Source organism: Colobus angolensis, unplaced genomic scaffold, assembly GCF_000951035.1.
Source record: "Colobus angolensis palliatus isolate OR3802 unplaced genomic scaffold, Cang.pa_1.0 Scaffold85, whole genome shotgun sequence".
In the NCBI taxonomy this organism is placed as follows: Eukaryota; Metazoa; Chordata; class Mammalia; order Primates; family Cercopithecidae; genus Colobus; species Colobus angolensis.
In genome coordinates this window covers 11,030,534-11,053,298 of record NW_012122376.1, presented here as the reverse complement: position 1 = coordinate 11,053,298, position 22,765 = coordinate 11,030,534, and the positions used below count along the sequence as shown (strand labels likewise).

General features: G+C 39.7%; 1 protein-coding gene across 5 annotated transcripts in view; it reads right to left on the bottom strand.

Annotated features, from left to right (window-relative positions):
- AFF2 (AF4/FMR2 family, member 2) overlaps positions 1–22,765 on the bottom strand; it is a 513,696-nt gene that overhangs the window by 278,034 nt on the left and 212,897 nt on the right. The window contains exon 1 of one of the 5 annotated variants that reach the window (XM_011930291.1): positions 15,549–15,687. The exons of the other annotated variants lie outside the window; for them this stretch is intronic. Within the exon in view, the coding sequence (XP_011785681.1) occupies positions 15,549–15,599 (51 nt within the window). The 5' untranslated portion in view covers positions 15,600–15,687. Of the gene's footprint in view, positions 1–15,548; positions 15,688–22,765 lie in introns of those variants that run through there. 5 annotated transcript variants of the gene reach the window in all.

Genomic DNA, 22,765 nt, shown 5'->3' with positions numbered 1-22,765 from the left:
CATCACACACTGGGTCCTATTGTGCGGAGGGGGTGGGCGGAGGGATAGCATTAGGAGATATACCTAATGTAAATGACGAGTTAATGGGTGCAGCACACCAACATGGCACATGTATACATATGTAACAAACCTGCATGTTGTGCAAATGTTTGAACTTAAAGTATAATAATAATAGGAAAAGGGCGACCAGTAGCCTTTGGGGCTGCTTTGTCTATGGAGTAGCCACTCTTTTGTTCCTCTACTTTCTTAAGAAACTCATTTTCACTTAAAAAAAAAAAAAAAAGATGGAAGTATTAGAACAACAAATTTTAATATTCTCATATGTACCAATATTTGACCTGTTTAAAATTGATAAACTATATGGTAGGACCACATTCTAGCCCAAGTGTTCCAACATAGTCTTCATGTGCCTTAATGAAATGCAAAACAAAACAAAACAAAAATTGCACATTGTTTAAATTCCTAAAAGCTAAACATGGGATTGAAAGAAAGAGTAACTAAAGGTGGATATATGCATAAATATACACAGACGCTCAAAGAGAACTGTACATCAGAGAATCTGAGATAATATTTGTTTGCCCATTCTTGGATGAAAAATTATTTTCCTGAGTCTTTGGTCTTTCCAGCATCAAAGGTAACATGCCATCTCTTGCTTTAATGCCTGAGATACACGTAATTCCCAAGCAAGCCACTTGTGCATATCTGTCAAACCTCTGCAAAACTAGGGGTCTATTCTTATATGAATCGATGCCTAATAAGTCTGGGTGACCTAATTTATAGCTATAGGCACACAACGACATTTTCTTCAAGGTGAAGTTCTAGTGTTTTCACTTGCTTGCTGGGTGACTTTGGAGAGAATAACAGTCTCCTTCTCTGGATCTAAATTTATGCATCTGTCAAACATGCTAGATGATCTTTCAGTGTTCTTCCAGTTCTCACACCTGTGTCTCCGTACCTACTCAAACCAGTTGAAGGTACACAAAAAATACAAATGCACAAAACTTATGAAAAAACATGTTTATAAAGAACCATTTGGTAGACACTGGGTTTCACTGCCTCTATTATTTGGTAGAAGTGGTGAGGAAGGGGATTCTTATTCGTAAATATTGAGGTAGACTTTTCAAGATTCCTAAAATGTTTTTAGTCAACAGCTTCAAAATTGTGACACTGGTTAGCCTAAGACAAACAAGAGAAGGATCCATCTTCAGTAGACACCATATATGTCATTTTCTGATTCAACAAAGAAAGATAATGTAGTAGTTGGTGTGGCGAATTGAATAAAGCATATAGTGGAATACTTGGGATAGTATCCTGGCTCCATGCTTTACTGTGTGGCTTTGGGAAAGTGGCTGTTCTCTCTCCAACACAGTAGGGATACAACACTAGCTTTATAGTATTGTTCATAGTATTGTTGGGAGGTACACATGAGATAATGTGCATAAAGGCCTAACAGAGTGCCAAGCACATAACGTATGCCTAGTAACTATTCCTTTCCTCTTCCATTTTCAATGGCTAGTCTCTCACTACTACATTTGTAGTCCTCGCCTGCTACTGTGTCCAAACTCCTGAGCTGAAATCATACAAGAGCTCAAGTACAGTAGCCAAACAAGTGCCTATTACAGGAAAGGAATCCATAGACAACAATTAGAAGCAAATAAAGTGCAGAGCAAGCACTTCGCCACCCTCCCTGTGTGAGTATAATGTGGCCTGGAAGGTCCGCACTGGGCAGACAGAGGACTGCAGCACATGTTCTGTCCCCAGGCTTCTGGTCCCTCACAACTATGTTTATATAAGGTGATGCCATGCAAGGACATTTAATAGTCTTGCTGTGAATGGCACTATTGTGGGAACCAAGGCCACTGGATGGAAATAGATAGGTAGGCTTTGGTCTCCTTCTGTCAGATTATAGACCATACACTGCGTAACTGGCTAGTTTTGTCTTTCCAAACAAACTAGCATTTGCTCAGGCCCATGGTCAAATTAAGACATTTTCCTGTGCTTGTTGGGACTTTCTGAAAGCCACAATTTCCAAGCATTAATTATATCCACTGGTGGGTTGTGCATCTATTGATATGTTAACTCAGTGGCAGCACTATAAAGGAAAAAAAGTAAAACGTACAAGCACAAAAACATAAATCGTGGAGTTTCAGAAAGTATGGCTTTTGCTTTGATAAAATATGTATTTTTTTGCTCATCAGTAATACTTTAATTTTTTATTTTTCATAAAAATTACTTTATTGCCTCCTTTGTGTCAGGTGTCTTATCATAGACCAGCCTACAGAGTTCCAAATTCCAGAGCACTAACACAGTTTCTTAGATAGAAAAAGGGTTCATTCCAATAAGGAGATGAATGAATGAAAGGATGAATGAATGAAGGAATGCACAAAAGAAGGAAAAGTGTACTAAATTTAAAGGGACACAATGTTTGGGGGCAGAAAAATCCTACAGTTCTTAGTACCTAAGATGACAGTACTGGAGATGTGGGTGTTGTGTCACAAATATTTTAATAATAAATGAATGACAATTTCACCCATCCATAATTAAATGTTCTTAACACATAATGTCAAACAGGCAGACAATGTTGCATGAGTAGTCAAAATAAATAATTTTTATTACTTCATTCTCAGCAGTTCACTTACAAGGGTAAAACAGTGAACCCTACCTCCAGACAAAAATCTTGCAGGTAAAATAATACTTATTATAATTATTTTAGGTTGAACACAGTTATTGATGGGAAGTTAATTGTATCTCTAAATCAGAGTCTGTAATAACCTCTTGACCAAAGATCACATCATTTTGAAGCTGGTACTATTTATATACAAGGAAAAGGAAGCCACAAACATGTCATTCAGTGTTGTTTGAATAAGAGAGTGGGCTGCTGAGTTATTGAATTATTTCCGCCTCTAGTGACAAGTAGTTAACCTGGACAATTATGGGCCTTTTGCTCATAAAGCATGCCACATCCCAAATAGAAACTTCCAAATAAGCAATCCTTTATATTTTTCAAAGAATTAGTACATGGATCACCTCCTTTGGCCCTCTAAGCAATAATGAGAGGCTGGTGGAGCAGGTACTACGTACTCCCATTCTATATATAAGAAGCTAAACAAGATCAGAATACTGAAGTGACTTACCCCATAATCACAGTAGTTTTTAAAATGGCAGAATTTTCCCTTGAACCATGAGCCTTTTGACTCTGTATCCAGTGATTTTTAAACTCTTCCTTCTAAAACTGAAGAGTTTTCTACCTTGTTCAAAAGTAAGTGCTTTGTCCCAAATGCTTCCTTTCTTCTGTTATTTCTGAAAAGGTAGGGGTTGCACTCTGAAGGAAAATGCAATTTCCCAGATGCTCGGGGATGGAGTATAAAAAGTGAACCTGTAGTCAGATATCAAGTCAGGGCCAGCCTCACACACTCACAGAGAAAATCTTCCCATTCCTATGAGAGCAACTCATTTAGATAAATCAAACGTTGCCACTTCAGTCTAGGTCCTTTGGGACTGGTCCTTTGCCAAGACCAACTGGGAAAAGATACATACAACCTGGCATGCTACTGCTGAGCCCTGAGGTGTGCACACGTGCAGCAGAACTCGTCTCTATAAATTGGTCTAAGACACTTGGCTAGGCATAGATAGAAATGAATTCTTTGGGATCTTTTTGGGGGTTGAGTAGCATCGGGGAGATTTAGGTCACTCGAGGAACTGGATGCCATACCTTGAAATGGTCTCACTGAAATGACTTGTCAGAAAGAGCTGATCTGAGACAGAGGCCTTTAGAGTCTTGCCCAGATTTATGTACACAATCTTCCTGGCTGCCAAACACCTCATCCTGGAATAAAATGCTTCAACATCTAGGCTGTTAGTAGCTGAAATGGAGCTTCTGTCTTCCACAGTTTGGCTTCCCGAGACAACACCACTATCAGAAAACTGCACTGGCAATGGGGAGCTCAATTCTCACTTGCCTTAATTTCCTGGTGAACTAGTTTTAAGCCCCAGGAATGGTTTCACTTGTTTGCTTGTTAGTAGTAGAACTGACATGCAACATTGGCTTTGGGTGTTTTGTTTTGTAAGTACTGCTAATACTGGCCAACCAACCCCAGATGTTCTGGAAAACATAGTTCAGATCATGTCAACACATGTGCATCTCATGAATGTGCAGTTTTGTCTTGTTTTGTGGAGTAGAGTTTGGGGGAGAAGTAGGCTGATTTCCTGAAAGAAAATGTCATTTAAATCTTCCCCTAATTTTCTTAACACTACAATAGCCTGAGGTCAGTCAACAAAGGCATTTTTTTCTTAAAGTTTTCACCATGATTTAGAAAAATAACAAAACTTATTTCTGTCACTGGGTCCTTAGGTCATCAAAAAAGGACACTGCTAAACTCTGAAACACCTCTGGACTTCAACTGTTACCTGCAGACAGACAGGCAAATTCATCGTCTAGGAAATTTTTGGTGTTTGGAACAGCTTTGGAGCTGGTGGAAAGCAGCCTCCAATCTGCTGCAAAAATCTCAGAAACGTTCTTAAGACAAGTTTGGATATTACATTTATGTTATAAAATAAAATCTTTGAATTAAATCAGAGAGGATTTGCAAATGAAAGAGAGGTCATCAGGGATTATTGCTTGACCAAATGGAGTCACCCTTTTATCACATCAAATGTTTTAGTATTTGGGCTTGTTGACTTTTCAGAAGATCTTGAAGCACATTAGTATTAGTATTAGAAATCTTATTAATGATTATTGCATGCCACGGATATGCTACCACTCACACAATTGCGTAGAACATTCCTATGAGGCAATTACCATTGGTAGCAAGAATTAGTATCACTATTTTACAGCTGGTGCAAATGAAACCTAGAGATACTAAGCAATTTGTCCAAACTATACAATGGCTGTGACATAGGCATAGCAAAGTGGAAAGTTGAGACAATTATCTGGCCAAGTCAAGCCAATAAAAACAAGTAATTGAGAGTAAAGTGCCTCCTTCCAAACCCCCTGAATTAGCCAGATCACTCTCTGCATTGATTAAATTCACTGGATAATTGTTTTAATGCCCCTGCAAGCTCTTGTCGTCCCTTCCCTGAACTATTGTTATAGCTCCTAACTAGTCTGTTTCCCTGTCTCTAGTCTTATGACTCTCCAATTAATTTTCTACTCTCCACCAGAATGAAAGCCTGAGTATGCCAGTTCCCTTCTCACAAGCCTAGACTCAACAGAGAGCAAATCCATTCTCCCTCTCACAAATGTACACAGAAAAGAAAATAACCTCTGTAGTGTCACATTGAGACTTTCTATCATCTGCTCCATCCAGCCTCATCTCCTTTGATATTCTCCCTTCTAGACCATGCCCTTTTATTCTTTGGTGTCTTTGTTATTATTCCTTCAATGAACGAAAAATGTCCTTTCTCTACATTCCACTAATCGTTGCCATTTTCATCCTTGAAGACCTAGCTCAAATGCGACCTCTATTATCACACTCTTCTTTGGTCCCTTGAGTCAGAATGTACACCAGGCTTTGTGTAAGTCCAAGATATCCCTTAAGCCTCTATTTCACACGTGCATAACTCTGTCTTGTTTACATTTATGTTCTTGTCTCTCTTCTGATTCACCCCATGAAGCTGTAAATTCCTGGCAGGCAAAGACAATGTTTAATTCATCTTAGTGTTTCATACATATATCAGTGGTTAGTGTGGAGCCCAGAACACAGGAAATACACAACTATGTGTGTAGACACAGGCAAAGATGCAGAGTGACACACAAACCCAAGTATACCCAGAATAACTGCAACCTTCCCAAGTCATTCAATCCCACTCCCTTCTAAAAGCTTAAAATTGCTTGATGAATAATGGTATGCATTTCTTTTGTCAGTCTTCATTCCCAAGCAGGGAGAACCTGTTAGTTATATAGTGAACTTTATAATATGTGCCCATTTTCAAATAACTGATTTACTCACCTAGTGGATATTTTTTTGGCATTTATCAGATTTCCAGACCTGCATGTAACTAGGCCTAGAGGTACATTGGAATAAGGTGCTCACAAGTTACTGTCAAAAAGCATTTCATGACCGGATCTGCATTTGCAAGTACACTACTAAAATATGCTTTAACATGACTGCAGCATTTTTAAACAGCTGGCATATTCATCTGAAAAAATAATTAGTTTTCAATAAAAGTTTCTTTTTATACTCAGGAAAAGTCCTCTGGTGACTTTTAAGGATCTGCCAAGTGAAATTTCAAAATGAAAATAGAGTACCCTTGCTGGCCAGTAGCCAAGTAGAATGAAAGACAAACACACTAATTTGTGCCAAGTCCAAAACATGCTGCACCAAGGCAAAGTGGGTAAGTAGCCACCTGGGTTTAATGTTACATAAACCCACCCATCGTCTGCTTCAGCTCTACAGAAAATTGTCCACTTGGGGCCTATGGCCTATGGATTGTACCAGTTTTATCCCCTCTCTTCTTGCTGGCAGGAAATGAAAATGAGTTCAGTAGACAGCAGAGATTTCTTTAACGAGAAGCCAGTCCCAGGGAAGGCTAAGGCTAAAGATTTGCTGTTAAATAGCTTACAACAAAGGAAAATGGACAGTAAACCCGATGAGGCTGTGGCAGCAGCTCTGTTTGGAGTAAGAATTGCATGTCACGCCCAAGCTCAGCTAGTTATGTACAGTCAAATGATCAACTAGTTAGTGTCTCGGAATAGTGTTTGGTAAGTTGAGATTTGTGTCTTGCAACTTTTCACTGTTCCAATGGCTCTTCAAAAGCACTCATGTATTAGTACCAAAGACATCAACATCATCAATTACTGAAAACATGCAAAATACAATATCTTTTTATAGGAACTCTGTTGATCTTGAATCAAAGAAGTGAGGAACATCTGCAACAAAAACACCAGCCTTGAGACACTATAAAGCTATAAAGAACACTAGCAAATTGTCAGCTACGCTTCCTCTAGTGCTATACGCTGTTTCCATGCTGAAGCAAGGTGAGAGGCTGAAGGCTTAAAAGCTAGTCTTGTGGTATTAACAGTAGCGCAAAAAGTAGAGTTGGGAGTCAGAATATCTATGTTTAATTCCATACATTGCTACTTGTTTATTTAGAGTGATTTTCAATATGTTCCAAACTCATTTTTTTTTTTTTTTTTTACTTTTGAAGTGGCAATAAGAATGCCAACCTCAGAGGACATTTGTGAGAATCTATGGGACAGTGTTTTGCAAACTGTAAAGTGCTGTATCATCATTGACTTCCTTTCACCCTCTCCATTTATCTTTATTTCCAAAAGTTCTAATGTATAAGCCAATTTCCCATTTAAGAGACTGCAATTTACTATTCATCGTCATTTGGAGCAGAAACTATCAATTCTGCAAAGTGATATGGTGGAAATACAACATGCACAACTGTGACATGCTTCCCAGATGCTGAGGGTCATTTTATAAGGCTATTTGTCTGCTGGTATAATTCTATTGTTAAATGAATCCTAAAATTTGCTAAATATTTGTGTTTGAAGTTGAGATCAAAATAGTTCAATTTCTATAGGACATATTTAATAAAATGAAAAAAACATTTTTGATCATCTTAATTTAGAAGCTATTAGCAGTTAGGCTATTCCAGTCAGATAATTCCAAAACGGAAAAAGCAGATTTCCATTTTAGTATGCTTATATAAAATGATTATAGGTCATATTAATTTGAAATAAATAAATAAACATTTAAATCTAACTATAAAGCATTACTTCTGCCTTTCAGAAAGCACAAGAAAAAGGATGCCTGCCACATCTTTTTTGGGTGGGAGGCCACACTGGGGGCTCTGTTAACCTGTACTGCCCAAGATGCCCTAACAATTGTAAGTTGTGTGTCTGCATGGGGACCATGTGTGCCCTGGGGGATTGTGTTTCTTGTGTGTGCCCTGGCTATCTGGATACCACTTCAGGCTTGCAAGGTTTTTGGGTCAACTGCCAACACACTGCCAGAGCTGTGCTACACCTAAATCGATACCCCAGGCTAGATCAAAATGGTTCACACAAAAACTTAAGAAGGAAGCCACCTGGCTTTTTAACACAGACCTTTATGATTGGTGGTATTTGTTTTAACTGGCTAAATCCATGACCCCTAAAAGACATGATTGAGATCAATACTGCAGGTTAGTCTCACTCTGCCAAATGGGGTCATACTGTTAGTGATTTTGCTATAAAGATGCCTTGGCCAAGGGACAAAAGGATGGTATGTGCAGAACAGAGTTTAACGTAGCAGGCCTGAGACTGCTCTCCTTAGAAAGGCTTGTGTATAAGGTTGGTCTTTGGCTGAAGTCTGGGCACTTGACTGGTAAACAGTTCCCTATACTGATAAGAAATTTCCCCTCAGTGATAAGACTGTTTTGCCCACTTGGGGACCTAAATTGGTTTTCCCTCTGGGAATCTGAAATTTTGGTAGTTGCTAGGCAGAGTGGGCCTGTGTGACCAGACCCCAGTAAAAACTTTGGACGCTAAGTCTCAAATGGGTTTTCCTGGGAAGAAACATTTCATGTATGCTGCTACATTTTTGTTGCTATGGTGAGAGCTTGCTGTGTGGCCCCTCATGGCAGGGATGGAGCATAGGAAGCCTGCATATGGACTCCTCAAGACTCTTCTTGATGTGTCTTTTCCTTTATTGATCTTGCTGTAATATTTATTCTTGTGTCTCTCAGTCTTGAGATTGACTGCATGTTAAGTTCCACGAGTCCTTCTAGCAAGTCAATGAATACTGGGTGGTCTTGGAAAACCCCTAAACAATCGCCACATGGAAATTACTGAGGAAAACTGGCCTATAGCCCTTCAACACTCTATTTTTTTTTAAAATATAAAGTTCTTTTAAAACTAAAAAAATCATTCTCATTTATTGCTAGTTCTTCGAGAAACTCTTGGCCATCTTGAAAAGCCAGGAATGCAAACTAACATGGCCAAGACATACTATCCACAATAATTTAAAGTATTACAAGTAAAATAATTTTGAGTCACTTAAGTTTTTATAATCAATTGTCTTTTGGAAAAGAAATCAATTAGAGATCACAGATGTCTCAACAAAGATAGAAAGAAATGTCGAAGTGCAGTCAATGATGATTTGTGTTGAGTAAGAAAATAGGAAAAGGGAGAAATGCACTGAAAGTTTATCAAAGATGGACATTATGTCAGAGAAGTGAAAGTGTTCTAGAGGCACCAGCCATATCTTAGTGAGCTAAGTTCTCTTAGGACCCAAACTCTAATCTCTGCTTGCCCACAAAGTTAGAGGAAGTGCCTTTTAAGACACTGTGTTAAGTCTTTGAGATTTTCTCAGAGGGCACCGAAGCCTGTTTGTGCTCTATGTTTTATTAAAGGAGGAAATGGTCTTTTATTAGAGTACCCGATCTTCCAGACCAAATCTTGATAAGAGGATCCCAGAACCCGCTCCACCTCCTAGGAAACCACACTGGATGGAGGACAACATTCAGGTTAACAGAGCTCAGTTGATGTGGAGCAGAAGATCAGGCTATGCAGGAGTGACTGCTCACAGGGCCCCTGTCGGGCTAGGGCTTTTGGGACTGACTTTTCCATTCCTCAAACTGCCTCCGAAGGGTTCTCCAGGGACTGATGGAATTATTGATGGATATGGCTAGAGTGGCTTCCTTTAGGTGTGCTGTAAGAGTCAAATGCCATCCTAAGGCTTGACAACTAGACTAGGCTGATGTCTCTTCTTGACTCAAACTGGGTACCAGCTGACCCTATGTCCTTGCCTGCTTCACAAAAACCTACCTGTGTGCCTAGTATTATCTATCCATTATCTAGGACCAGAATCATAACATTTAGTGGTGACCTACTGGAAGCAAAACTTGGCTAACAATAATAATAGTAAAAACCTGAATGATGTGTTAATTACTAACTCTGCTGTTGCTTCTGTCCTTCCTATTGCTATTCCACTACTACTAAAGAGCTTAGTGTTAGCACCTTTATGGTCATTCCAACATAAATTGAACACCTCACTCTAACTATATGGCATGAAAGTAATAGTATTCTTTTTGCTTCTTGGTTGCACTCCCTTGTAAGATTCGGAGAATTGTGTTCAAATCTAGGTGGTATCACTCAGTAATTCTGTGGCCTTGGGCAAGCCATTCAACCTCTCTGTTACTCAGTGCCTTCATTTGTAAAATGGGATAGTAATAGCTCTCAGGCAATTTTGTTAAAAAGATTAAGGGTAAAGTAGGTAAAAGACCGGGCCTAATATTTTATTCATCAAAAGTTCTCAATAAATAAATGTGATTGCAGATATTATTGTTGTTGATGCTATTATTTTTTATATTGTTACTCTTATAATGAGGATGCAATTTATGCCAAGGTATCATTCTTGGGACCTCTAAAGTTTGAGTGCAGCCTCCTCTCCTAAAGGAGGAGCATAGTAGAGGGCCATTGGGTGTTAGACTCCAAACATGTACCTGAGTTCATTTGTTACCATGGCCTAAACACAAGGAGAACCCAGTTCTGAGGTCTGCCATAGGAGAGGCACAGCAATCTTCCTAGCAAAAACATCCTCCTCAAAGGATACAACAGATCGTACTTATGTGTATAAAATCCCATGGCAATCATAAGCCTTGGAGCTATTTTCATTTGCCTTTTTCCATGTTTCAGGTTAATCGACAGTCTTTTGGTTGCTAGGAATGGTATGGGAAGAAGTGGCCAACCTTGGTAGTGACTTGCTTCACCTCCTCAGGCATATGCTTGGCAATGAGCATGGCTGTATGATTGACATGAGTAACATTGTTCCTGTTTCCTCCCCATGTCCAATGCCCTCATCACCATCACCAAAAAAAAAAAAAAGGTTTTCACACCTGAATACAATTTTGGTTACAGAACAATAAAGGACAGGTGACAGGCCCAGCTGGAAGGCCTCTTTTTCATTTTCCTGTGGCCACAAATCAGACATCTTGGGCTCACAGCAGGACAGGCTCCACTGGCAGTAATTGGCACCATCTGTAGCTGTCAGAACACTGGCTGGCATTCCAGCATTTCATCTTTCCAGTCAAGGCATTCATCACTAGTCCAAAACTCAGCCAGCTGACACTGAAAGATTAACTTGCATTGATTTGCTTGGCTAAACTCGCCTGAGCTTCAGTTGGTACTGAACGTTCCTGTTTAATAGCCAGTCTCATCACAAGATGTTTACAAGGTGATTGTCTACTGAAGTTATTTTTTTTAATTCTCACTCCTCATCTTCTGCCTAATGTGCCCTCAATAATTAAACTTTGGGAAATGGTGAGTTAAAATGGAGAAAAGTGAGTGCTTCACATGATCCCTGCCAAACGCCAGGCCCATGAGCTGTATAATTAGAAAGTTTGTCTCCTTATCTCTCAGTTGCACTAAACTTCTCCCTTGTCAAAGTGTTTGTATGTGGTAGAAGAGGTATTTTGATCTTCATTTTGCCAGAGGACATTAGGAAATCAATCATCTCATAGGGAACTCCCAGGCCATGAGGTTGGCTAGCCTGCTGCCTTTCTACTCTCTAGCCCATGAACATTTACATTGGCCTTCTGCCCTGGGCTAGGCCCAGCACTCAGCATGGGGGCTACAGAGAGACATGAGCCACAGGCCTTCGCAAGCCACACTTCTCATTGGGTGGTGGAGTGGAAAACCATGGTAAATAAGGATTGTGATACACTGTGCTATATGATAAGGTAGAGGATTGACCGCAGCCCTCTATTCATGACACATGAGAAAAATGAGAACCTATCTCAGACTGGAAACTAGACCAAGGAGGGCTTCCTGGAGAAGGTGATACTTGAGTGGTGAAGACTTGAGAAGGCGCTAGCAAGATGGTAAAGGGAGAGAAAGGAAGAGAACATTGCCCCAAGGGATGGAGTATACAAAGGTAGTGAGGCATGACACACGTTGGGGCAGTTGAGATGCTACAGTGGTAGTTCATTTTAATGGCACTGCAGGATGCCTCAGAATTGAGGGAGTAGGAATTTTAGGCATTTATGCTAAACTAAGGAGTTTGAATTTCATCATGTTAGTGTTGCACAATCATTGTTGGAATTTTCAGCAGAGTGTTGACATGTTCAGATGTGCAATAGTATAGAGGACCACCTAGGGAGAAGGGACTGGAAATAGAAAAACAAGTTAGAAAGAAGTCATTGCCATGTTCCAAGCAGTAATGATGCAGGCACAAGCCAGCTTGACAGCCTACAGTGATTGATGAAAGAGGACATCTCACATGAAGATGAGAAGAGGTAGGAAAACTACAAGGTCTCGCTGGTTGAGTTCTTGCGAGCCTGAGTGCAGGGAAGGGCCATTCTTTAAGAAGGGGAATAAGGCAAAAAAAAAAAAAAAAGAGCCAGTGCAACCCCAAATATCAGAAGGCGTGGATACGTGTCACTTAGTCTGTCTTCTCAGCAACTCTACCCACCATGCTCAATGGGAAATCTGTACTCTGACAATCAACACAGTGTTACTTGCTGAACAAAATCTTGTGGGTTTTTGTTGTTGTTGTTCCTAAACCAGAACTCACACAATTTCCCTCATTTAAAGCCCTCTTTCCTCTGCCCTTCTGACCAGTCCTTCCACATCAAGATCAGCACCTAGTATACTATAAGACCTTAACAGATACTTGTTGTTATGAGTTGAACTGCATTCTCGCCCCTCAAAAGATGTGTTGAAATCCTAACCTCTGGTACCTGTGTATATGACCTTATTTTTGAATGGGGCCACTGCAGATTAATTTTTGAGGTTAAGATGAGCTGTTACTGGAGTAGGGTGTGCTCTTAATCCAACATGACTGATGTCCTTATGAGAAGAGGGAAATTTGGGCATCGACACACACATGCAGAGAAGAATATCATGTGACAATGGTGACAGACATTGAAGTGCTACGGCAACACCCAGGGCTACCAAAATCTGGAAAAGATAAGGAAGTATCTTCCCCTAGGGGCTTCAAATGGACCATGGCCCTGCCATCACTGCAGTCTTCTAGTCTCCAGAACTATGAGACAATAAATGTTTGTTATTTAAGCTACCTGGTTTCTGGTACTATGTTACAGCAGCCCTAGCAACCTGATACACTTATTAATTGAAATAGTCAAATAAAATCATGCCTCCTCCATGAAGCTTACTCTGTCTCTTCAAGCCTGAGACTCTGAGATTATTCATCCTTAAAAGTCAGAAAATAATCATTACACCATAATCCTTCACTGCCCTCCACTGTTGGTCCTAGGCAAATGATGCCATCCTAACAAGGGGCTGACACAACCTGTCTGATAGGATAATAGTGATAACCGCTCCTATTTATCCAGTGTTCTATCTGCTAAACACTAGATAAATATTATTTCATGTTATCCTCACAATGATTTTCAATGCGTTTGTTTCATTTGTGACTCACAATGACACCATGAGGTAGAAACTATTATTATCCCCATTTCACACGTGAGGACCAGAGAAGGACTTTCCCCAGTGTTCCAAAGCAAATAAATGGTAGAGCCAGTGTTGTCCCACTCCAAATCATGTGCTCTTCACTGCCAGGTTCAAGTTTTCATTTATCCACACTTACTTTTTGTCAGGCTTGCCCAATTTTGTTCAGTGTTATGCTTCTTCCTGTGCATACATTTTCCTTTGCATTTTGGAATATCTCACTTTGATTGTAAAATACACACCCAAAAGAAAGTTGCCCTCCACCAAGTGGATTCTTTACGTATAGACTTTAAGCCTATAATGTCAAGAGGCAGTTAGACAGACATGTTATAAACCCTGGTGGCTTTGAATCAACTAAACTACCTGAGGCAAGGAAAATATCCCAGGGTGCAAATGGAGGTAATATCTATATCTCATATCTCTATGGAGGACAAATATCTCTATGAGCCCTCCATAGAAATATGAGATATGGATATAGATATCCATTTTATCCTTCTGAGTATATTTGAAAACATTTAGAAAAGAATGATTCTAGATCCATTTCAAAAATGCGACTCCCAGGACTTGCTTTGGAAAGCAAAGCAAGTGATAAATTGTAAGTCTCACTTAAATTGCCACCCTCTTACTTGACAATGTAAATAAAATGTTCTTCTGTGAATGAAGATGTAGGAGTCAGAATAGCATGACAAATATCTGTTTATATAGTTATTATCAAAATATCACTAACAAATATGCTTCCACCATCTTTTTGGGAGTAACTGATGGCAACATTAGCATTTAATTTTGTACATGAGATAAAAAGCACTGAGGAATAGCACATGTGTAGCTCTTTCTATCACTATTATCATTGTTACTCATAATAAACATTTATGGAGCACCGACTATAGCTACTCATAAGCCCAAAGGGGAAAAATGAAGATAGAATTGACAAGAGTTATAGGCAAAAGATTAAAGATATATCTATATGTGAATATGGATATGTGATTGATTGAAGGAAGGAAGAAAGGAAGAAAGGGGGAGGATGGGAACGATAAAAGAAGAAAGGAAGAAAGGAAGGGAAGGAAGGAGAGAGGGAGGAAGACAATGTATATTGGTGCATCGTTTCTTTAAACATTCCCAGAAAACTAGACCTACATTTCTATAAGCTGTCCAGCCACAACTTCCCCTCACCAAAATTAAATAAATAAATTTCCTTCAAAGCAGAACTCAGCAGCCACTTCAGCAAGGTGAATTACTGTAGTTGGAGTATATTATGCTCATAGATCTCACTGAGGAACCAAGGCAAAAGTAGGGTAGGAAAAAAAGTGAGAGTTGAAAAAAAATTAGGGAAAGGCACAAGAGAATACAGAGGGAAATACAGAGTAGAGTTGGGGGAATGGAAGAGGCTGGGAGTGCAAATGGTGGCAATGGTCCAACTGATGGGCAAAGTAAGTGGTTATCTTTAGCATTCTACATACCCATTGCCAAGCATCCCTCATTATAGGTCTGTATGTTTCAACATTCAGTGAGCACCTACTACATGCCAGGAGCTCTGCTGGGCCCTTCCATATGATAAGTTTTGTTGTCATTGTGGCTGGTTAGAAAGCAACAAATCTAGCTGATAATAAAGAAGCTAATTCTGACTTCAAACTCAACCCCATGTTGTTGGCCTGCACCCTCCATTCTGGAGCATGTGAGCACTTAAATAGCAGACAGATAGGCTGTTTTGTTATTGTTGTTTGTTTTGATCTCCACGACCACTTAGTAAGGTAGAGATAATTATCCCTATTTGGCAGATGAGAAAACGGATATTATCCTACACTGAAGTCTCAGAATGACATTCAGTTCATTTCTGCTCACTTTCTGACATGAGAATCTCAGATCCAATCCATGATGCTCTGGTTGTCCTTAGTTCCAAAAGGGACAGTCAGTGATGCATTCTGACTACCCTGAGGCCTTTAACTGGTGTTTGTCTCAGTTTCCTTACTTAGTGGGAAGGAAATCCATACAATTTTACCTCTAAGGAACTGTATTTAAATCAGTGCTTTGGATATCCTTAAGTCAAAGGAAATACCTCACTGTGATCAAGGACTCATTTGTAAAGAGGGAGAAAAGCTACCTGTTAAGCCATTGACTGATTGTGGACCTTCTACAGCCAACTCATATTGCCTACCTTCATCCTGAAGAAGGACTGAAATGCTTGGTGCCTCCTTTTGAACTTCATGGATCAAGAAAGAGGGGTGAAGTATGTCTTTCATCTGGGATAGATAAACGGGCCACTGCAATCTTCCTCTGGGTTGCCACAACCAAAATTCACCTTAATATCCCAGACTGCCTAGCTTTACTGGCCCCAAAACTGTTGTGGAATCACCATGTTCTTTATTCTAGGTCACAATACATAAGCTAATTATGACATCATCTCAATTTAAACTCTGTTTTGTTAGCTTCCTCCATCCATTCTTAGACACCAGAGTACTCAAACTATCAAACAGTGCACATGGTAAATTGTGGGACACTGTAAACCATTACCTCATGAGAATAATTCAAAATACAGTTGGTTGTTTTTTTTTTTTTTTTTTTTTTTTTTTTTTTTGAGATGGGGTCTTGCTCTGTCGCCCGGGCTGGAGTGCAGTGGCCGGATCTCAGCTCACTGCAAGCTCCGCCTCCCGGGTTCACGCCATTCTCCTGTCTCAGCCTCCCGAGTAGCTGGGACTACAGGCGCCCATCTCGTCGCCCGGCTAGTTTTTTGTATTTTTTAGTAGAGACGGGGTTTCACCGTATTAGCCAGGATGGTCTCGATCTCCTGACCTCGTGATCCGCCCGTCTCGGCCTCCCAAAGTGCTGGGATTACAGGCTTGAGCCACCGCGCCCGGCCACAGTTGGTTTTTATTTATCCATTCACTCAACCTAGCCTAACTAACTATGCTCCTACTGTGTGTATAGAGCTCTGCTCAGTGCCAGGGATACAGAGATGAATAAAACAGGTTTCCCTTTTCTCAAGGGGCTCAGAGACTGACTCCACATGTGTACTACCATAAAATAAAAAAAAATAAATATGCAAGCACACATAGAAGGAGAGAGGTTTTAGGTTTTCTTAATAACTGCTTTTATGTTTGATGACTAATAGTAATACTTTCTATTTATGAAATTGTACTTTTGAAAGCAGTTATATACCTTTGATTCATGTGAACCTCACAGTGACCCAGTTAGATAGGCAGGGACGATATCATTTCTAGCTTGAAGATAAAGAACCTGCAGCTGTGAGGTTAAGTGTCTTGCCCAAGGTTGTACAAATTATAAATACAAGTGTTGGGCCCCAAATCCTAGGCTTCTAGTCCTAGGTCCATTGCCCTTCCCAGTCCACATCATTGCCTCGCTCGATTATTTACAAGTATTTCTAAAAAGGAAATGATGACCCTATGCCCATTTTGTGGGGTCAGAGGAGACCTGGGAATGCAGTAGTGGATAATTATCCACGATTATGTTTTCTTCAAAAGCATCTGAGAACAGAGGGACATGATCTTTCTCTAAATGAATTCACTTTTTCTTTTGCATGTCTGTCTTATTTAATTTATTCTTACATAGATATTCACTGAAATAATATCCCTTTAAATTGCTGGGAACCTTAATCTTTCTTCACTGATGTTACAAAAGGTAAGTTTTGTCCTTTACATGAGATAAGGTGTTACTGAAAAATACATTCTACTCATAATATGTTAAACAAACAAACAAACAAACAAAAAAAAACTAAGGGGAAGTATCATGTAAAGGAAACTCGTAGTCAAAGGAAATAATGTATGATCAAATTTTGGGCCTTGGGAAGTATCTGGAGTGATTTTTCTGCCTTTACCCTTCTTCTTTTCCTCACCACTGCCAATACCATCATCCCTGCAACTTTGGGCGGGTAACTAACTGTGGACAATTATAGCCAGTGGTGTCTGAAACAGCAGGTGAATGAGGAAGACCAAGGCTGCCTCTGTTCCTATTGCCCTTCCTTTACTCACATCCGGGCACATTGCCTCTTTCCTGTTCTCTGAACACACGAGGCAATGCCCCTTCTTATGACCCTTTGAATGACTGCCTCTGCTACCTGGTATGTTTGCAGCTCAGATGGCACCTGTTCAGTGACACCCTACAAAATTGCACCCCAATTCTGCAATCCAGGTCCTCTTTGATCTGCTCTATTTTTTAAAATGTAGGTAACACTACAAGACATAAAATTAAACACCAACCATTTTTAAGTGTGTAATTCAGTGGCACAAAGTACACTAACAACGTTAAGTGAACATCGCCACTGTCTGATTCTCAAACATTTTCATCACCCAAAAAGGAGAGCCTCTACATATTAAGCAGTTACTCAGTGTTCCCCATCCCCTAGCCTCTGCTAACTGATAATCTGCTTTCTGTCTCTAGGGACTTGCCTATTTCTGAATGTTTTGTATTAATAAAATAATATATGTGACGTTTTGTTTTGAACCTCTTTCAGTTAGCCTAATGTTGCTATGGTTCATCTATGTTGTGGTATGTATTCGTACTTCATTCATTTGCATAGCTGAATAATATTCCACTGTATGGATAGACCACATTTTGTGTATTAATTTATCCATTGATGGAGATTTGAGATGTTTCCATTTTAGGGCTATTATGAATAATGCTATTATGAACATCTGCGTGCCATTTTTCTGTGTGGACATATGTTTTCAGTTCTCTTAAATGTATACCTAGGAGTGTAACTGTTGGGTCATATGATATCTTTATGTTTAACTTTTTGCAGAATTGTCAGACTGTTTTCCTTCTTTTCCTCTAGCACTTAGCATGCTTGAACATACTATACTTTCTTTATTGTGCTTATCATTTATTATCTCCTCCCTCCAAAATATAACCTCCACATGGGCAAGAATTTAGCATGCTGTGTTCCTTGATGGACCCCCAGTGTCTACAATAGTGTGTGGCACATAAGGGTGTCCAAGAACTATTTGTGAGAGAAAGAAGGAAGAGAGAGGCCACAAGAGGCATCCGTGGTGAGTGGGGAGAGCAAGTAATAAGTCAGTATTTCTATGTAAGAGTATATATAGATAAGGTATCTGAGAGAGGGGCTCCCTGCATTTAGAAATCCCCTCTGATACACAGTCTCAACACCTTGAGTTGTAATTCCTTGAATAATTAAAACAAGACACTGTAGCAGAGCCATCCATAGTAAACTCGCAGAGAAAATGGCCTGCCACCCGGTATGCCGTGGGAAAATACATGTAGGACCAATAGTGACAAATCTAGAAACACTCCCCCAACCAAGGTGGTTCATATCACCTGAAATAAGAAGTTAAGGAAATAAGGAAGCTCACCTTACACTGGCATAGATTCTTCTATGAGAAGACATTTGTTTAAAATTAAGTTGTAGGGTCCAACGTTCTCTCTTTTGATGCTTCCATGGGGGTACTAGGAGTAGTATAGAAATGTGTTAAGTATAGCACTGTTTCCAACAGCTAAAAAACTGGAAACAACTTCAGTGTCCTCAAACAAGGGGATGGCACAATAAACACTGCATTATCATATTTAATAGCATAGAATTTGGGACAGCTGGTCAAAGGATTGAGTTAAAGCCAGTAGATTACTATGACATATAGTTAGGTGAAAACAGCAACACTTACTATATATGTACACACAGACACACACACACACACACACACACACATATATGTATATGTAACCATTTATGTAAAATGCACCTATGCAAAATAATATATATGGTGTGGTTGTGAATACACACACACACACACACACACACACACACAGAGAGAGAGAGAGAGACAGAGACAGAGACAGAGAAATGATGCTTTGAAGGCACTAAATTCATAGCAGTTTTTATCTACAAAAGCAGGAGAAGGGATAAGAATTTCAGACAGAAGCAAAAGGGCACTTGAGGCTTGTCTGTAGTGCTTGTGTTTAATCATGTATTCCTGTATTCCTTGAATAATTAAAACATTTTAAATGTATGGGATCATCATTTCCTGTGGGAAACCAGAGAAGATGAGTGTATCAAAACTTTGGGACCCCTAGAAAATTAGACTGCAAAATAAGTGTATCTGAACTTGACTTGATTCTTAAGAAGTTGATTAAACAAATTCATGGCTATGCTGCTGACCAGTGAATTCATCCATTTGGATTCAAGTCTATAAGTAGAATGCATTTGACCACAATTAAAACCTCATGGTTTCTCTTTGGACATATGTGTTCACATGGCCCCTGTCATCCTCATATTAGGACATGTGCAAGAGACTTCTCTGTGGTCTGCTCCCCATCATTAGAAGAGGTCAAGTCTGGCAGCGACAGGAGAGAGCTATGCTTGGGATCATCCAGGGCATGCACGCATGTGTGTGTGTGCATGTTTGTGTGTGCCAGCGAGCACACACTAGTGGGAGTGGAATGGTGTACATACATGTGCTGATCTGGGGCTTTCTTGATGGATTACTTGCTGAACTTCTTCCCCGTTGCTTGTACACCTAACCAGAAACTAAATCTACTGACATTAAACGTGCTAGAAGAACATGCTTACTAATTGCTTGATAAGGAACATGCCTACATTTTTACAAACTGCTCGATAAGAAACTCAGATCACTTGCTGCTCTGCAAACATACTGTGTCCTTTCCCTTGTTAGCGCTTCTATCGACGTCATTTTCCCAGCCAGACTACCCTTCACCCTGGTGTTCAAGGTCTGCTGTTCAAGGTCCTGGGATGCTTCCTTGAATCCCACCTCTGCAGTGACAGCATTCTGGGTTTTTCCTGGCAGACACCGTCAACTCATTTATGCACTTTCACTCTCCTATTCCCTTTATTTTTGTTTCTCTGATTTCTGTCTTCAGCCTCATTTCCCACATCATCCAGACTTTAAACTACTTGATGGGAGGGACTGTGACCTACTTGGCTCAGACCCCTGCACACAGTAGGTATATAGCAAATGTTTGTTCTCATTTTTAGTCATTCTTTCAACAAATATGCAGTAAGCACTTACTCTGTCCAGCACTGTGATGGTTAACTTGATGTGTCAATCTGGCTAGGGATACAGAAGTGAATGAGACAAAGGAAGCTCCTGACATTCTGGAGACAATATCTTAGAAGGAAGGAGACTATCAACAGGCCATTGGCATACAATTTTGGTTCTCAGTAAATTTTTTGTGTTGTAGCCATGGTATATACTTGTTCATTTTGAAGACACTGAAGTGAATGAGACAAAGGAAGCTCCTGACATTCTGGAGACAATATCTTAGAAGGAAGGAGACTATCAACAGGCCATTGGCATAAAATTTTGGTTCTCAGTAAATTTTTTGTGTTGTAGCCATGGTATATACTTGTTCATTTTGAAGACACTGCATGACTTCCACAAAACACAGTACCGCACAGAGTAGGTACTCCAGGGGTACTGAATCAGACTGAAATAAACTAGCATTATTATTATCATACTCAACTGTGCCAAAGCAGTAAGTATAAACATGATGAACATACTGCAGTTCAGCCTTGAGTTTCAGAGTTTTCTATCTTAAAAAATAGGCATCATAGACTAAATCCACAACATAGGAATGCAAATATTAGTCTGAGATGGAAAACAAAGTCTAAAGGAGCACATTTTAATTAATTAGGGGGTAATCAATTATACATGAAAACACATACCCTAAATCTCACTTTAAAAAAAAGTAGTTGGTATATTTTACATTCCTAGTACCACAAGCAATGAATCAAAAGTTTACATATTTCTTCAATCCAGATACAACATGTCAACAACTGCAGTTAAATGCATCATAGAAATGGAATGCTCTTGCAAAAGGTTCCATTAAGTTTAACATGATTCACAGAACTTAAGATACATTGCTGGGAGACTTTTATAACACTTCAGGAAGTACTCCAGGGATATCTTGACCCACTTGAAATTGTTTTAGCTGCACTGTTACCTGGGTCACAACTGATGGCAGCATATATCAGTTACATTGCAGTCATTTAAAACATGCTTCCATGCATCTGGTCATCGAAATATTCACTCTTTGCATTTTCATATCCTGAAAGAACCATTATAATGGAACTTCTTAAACAGACTAAAATTAACTCATTTACCTCAGTAGGGCCCCTACAAGACATGCTACTAGGAAATATGCCCCTTAAGACTGCAAATGTCCCCTTCGTGCATTTCTGAGGAGGCCAATTTTTCAGTCCTCTTCCTGCTTTCTTCCCCATCTCTTTTATTTGAGAACGGACTACCTCACATTGATTTTTGCACTCAAGAGTCAATAACTGGGCAGCCTTTTCAAGTTTATTCCTGCCAACAGATAGAAGAGATAGAGATGCCTATAATTAGGGTGACTGCAAACAGTTTTGGAACATAATTTATTTTCAGAAATTTTGTATGTTTGGTGAAATAGAAAGTACTGGAAATCCTATACTGAAGGCATTTTCTGTAAAATCTATTGCTAATTATTTAATCAAGGCACATTATGCATTCTTCACTGCAAGACCAACCTCCCCCACCACTGAAGGTGCTAGCCCTGACACATGAGTTTTATAAAATTCCGTTATCGAAGTTTACCATATCATATCAAGAGAAATGATGAAATTTGATGCATTTCTATAACCACCAAAGTGCCATGCAAGGGTGCCTCATTCGTGCTGCTCAAAACCCTCCAATGACTCTCCATCTCACTTAGAGTAAAATCCAGGGCCCTTATAAATGGTCTGCAAGATGCTGCTCCAAGACCTGTTCTCTACCTACCCAAAACAGAAACAACCTTTCCCTCCCTGTCTCATCTGCTGCCATTCTACACTTTGAGTACTCTGCTCCAGCCTCTATGGCCTCTTTAAACTTTTCAGACATCCTTTGCACTTGCTGTTCCCCTTGTTTGGAAGGCTCTTGCCACACATAGTTCATGGCTTGCTTCCTCACCTCCTTCAAGACTTTGTTCAACATCACACACTGGGGCCTATCATGGGGAGGGGGGAGGGGGGAGGGATTGCATTGGGGAGTTATACATGATACAAATGATGAATTGATGGGTGCTGACGAGTTGATGGGTGCAGCACACCAACATGGCACAAGTATACATATGTAACAAACCTGCACGTTATGCACACGTACCCTAGAACTTGAAGTATAATAAAAATAAAAAAAAAAAAGACTTCGTTCAAATGTCACATCAGTTAGGCCTCTCCTAACCACTCTTAGAAATTGAGCCCCTGAGCCATTTTCTAACACCCTCTCTGGTTTCATGATTTTAATAGCACTTGTCATCATCCTACATATTTTATATTTTACATACTTATTTTCATTATTCTCTGATACCCATTCGCCACCACTCCAAGGATGCAAGTTAGAAGACGGCAGAGTCCTGACTTGTTTTATTCATTAT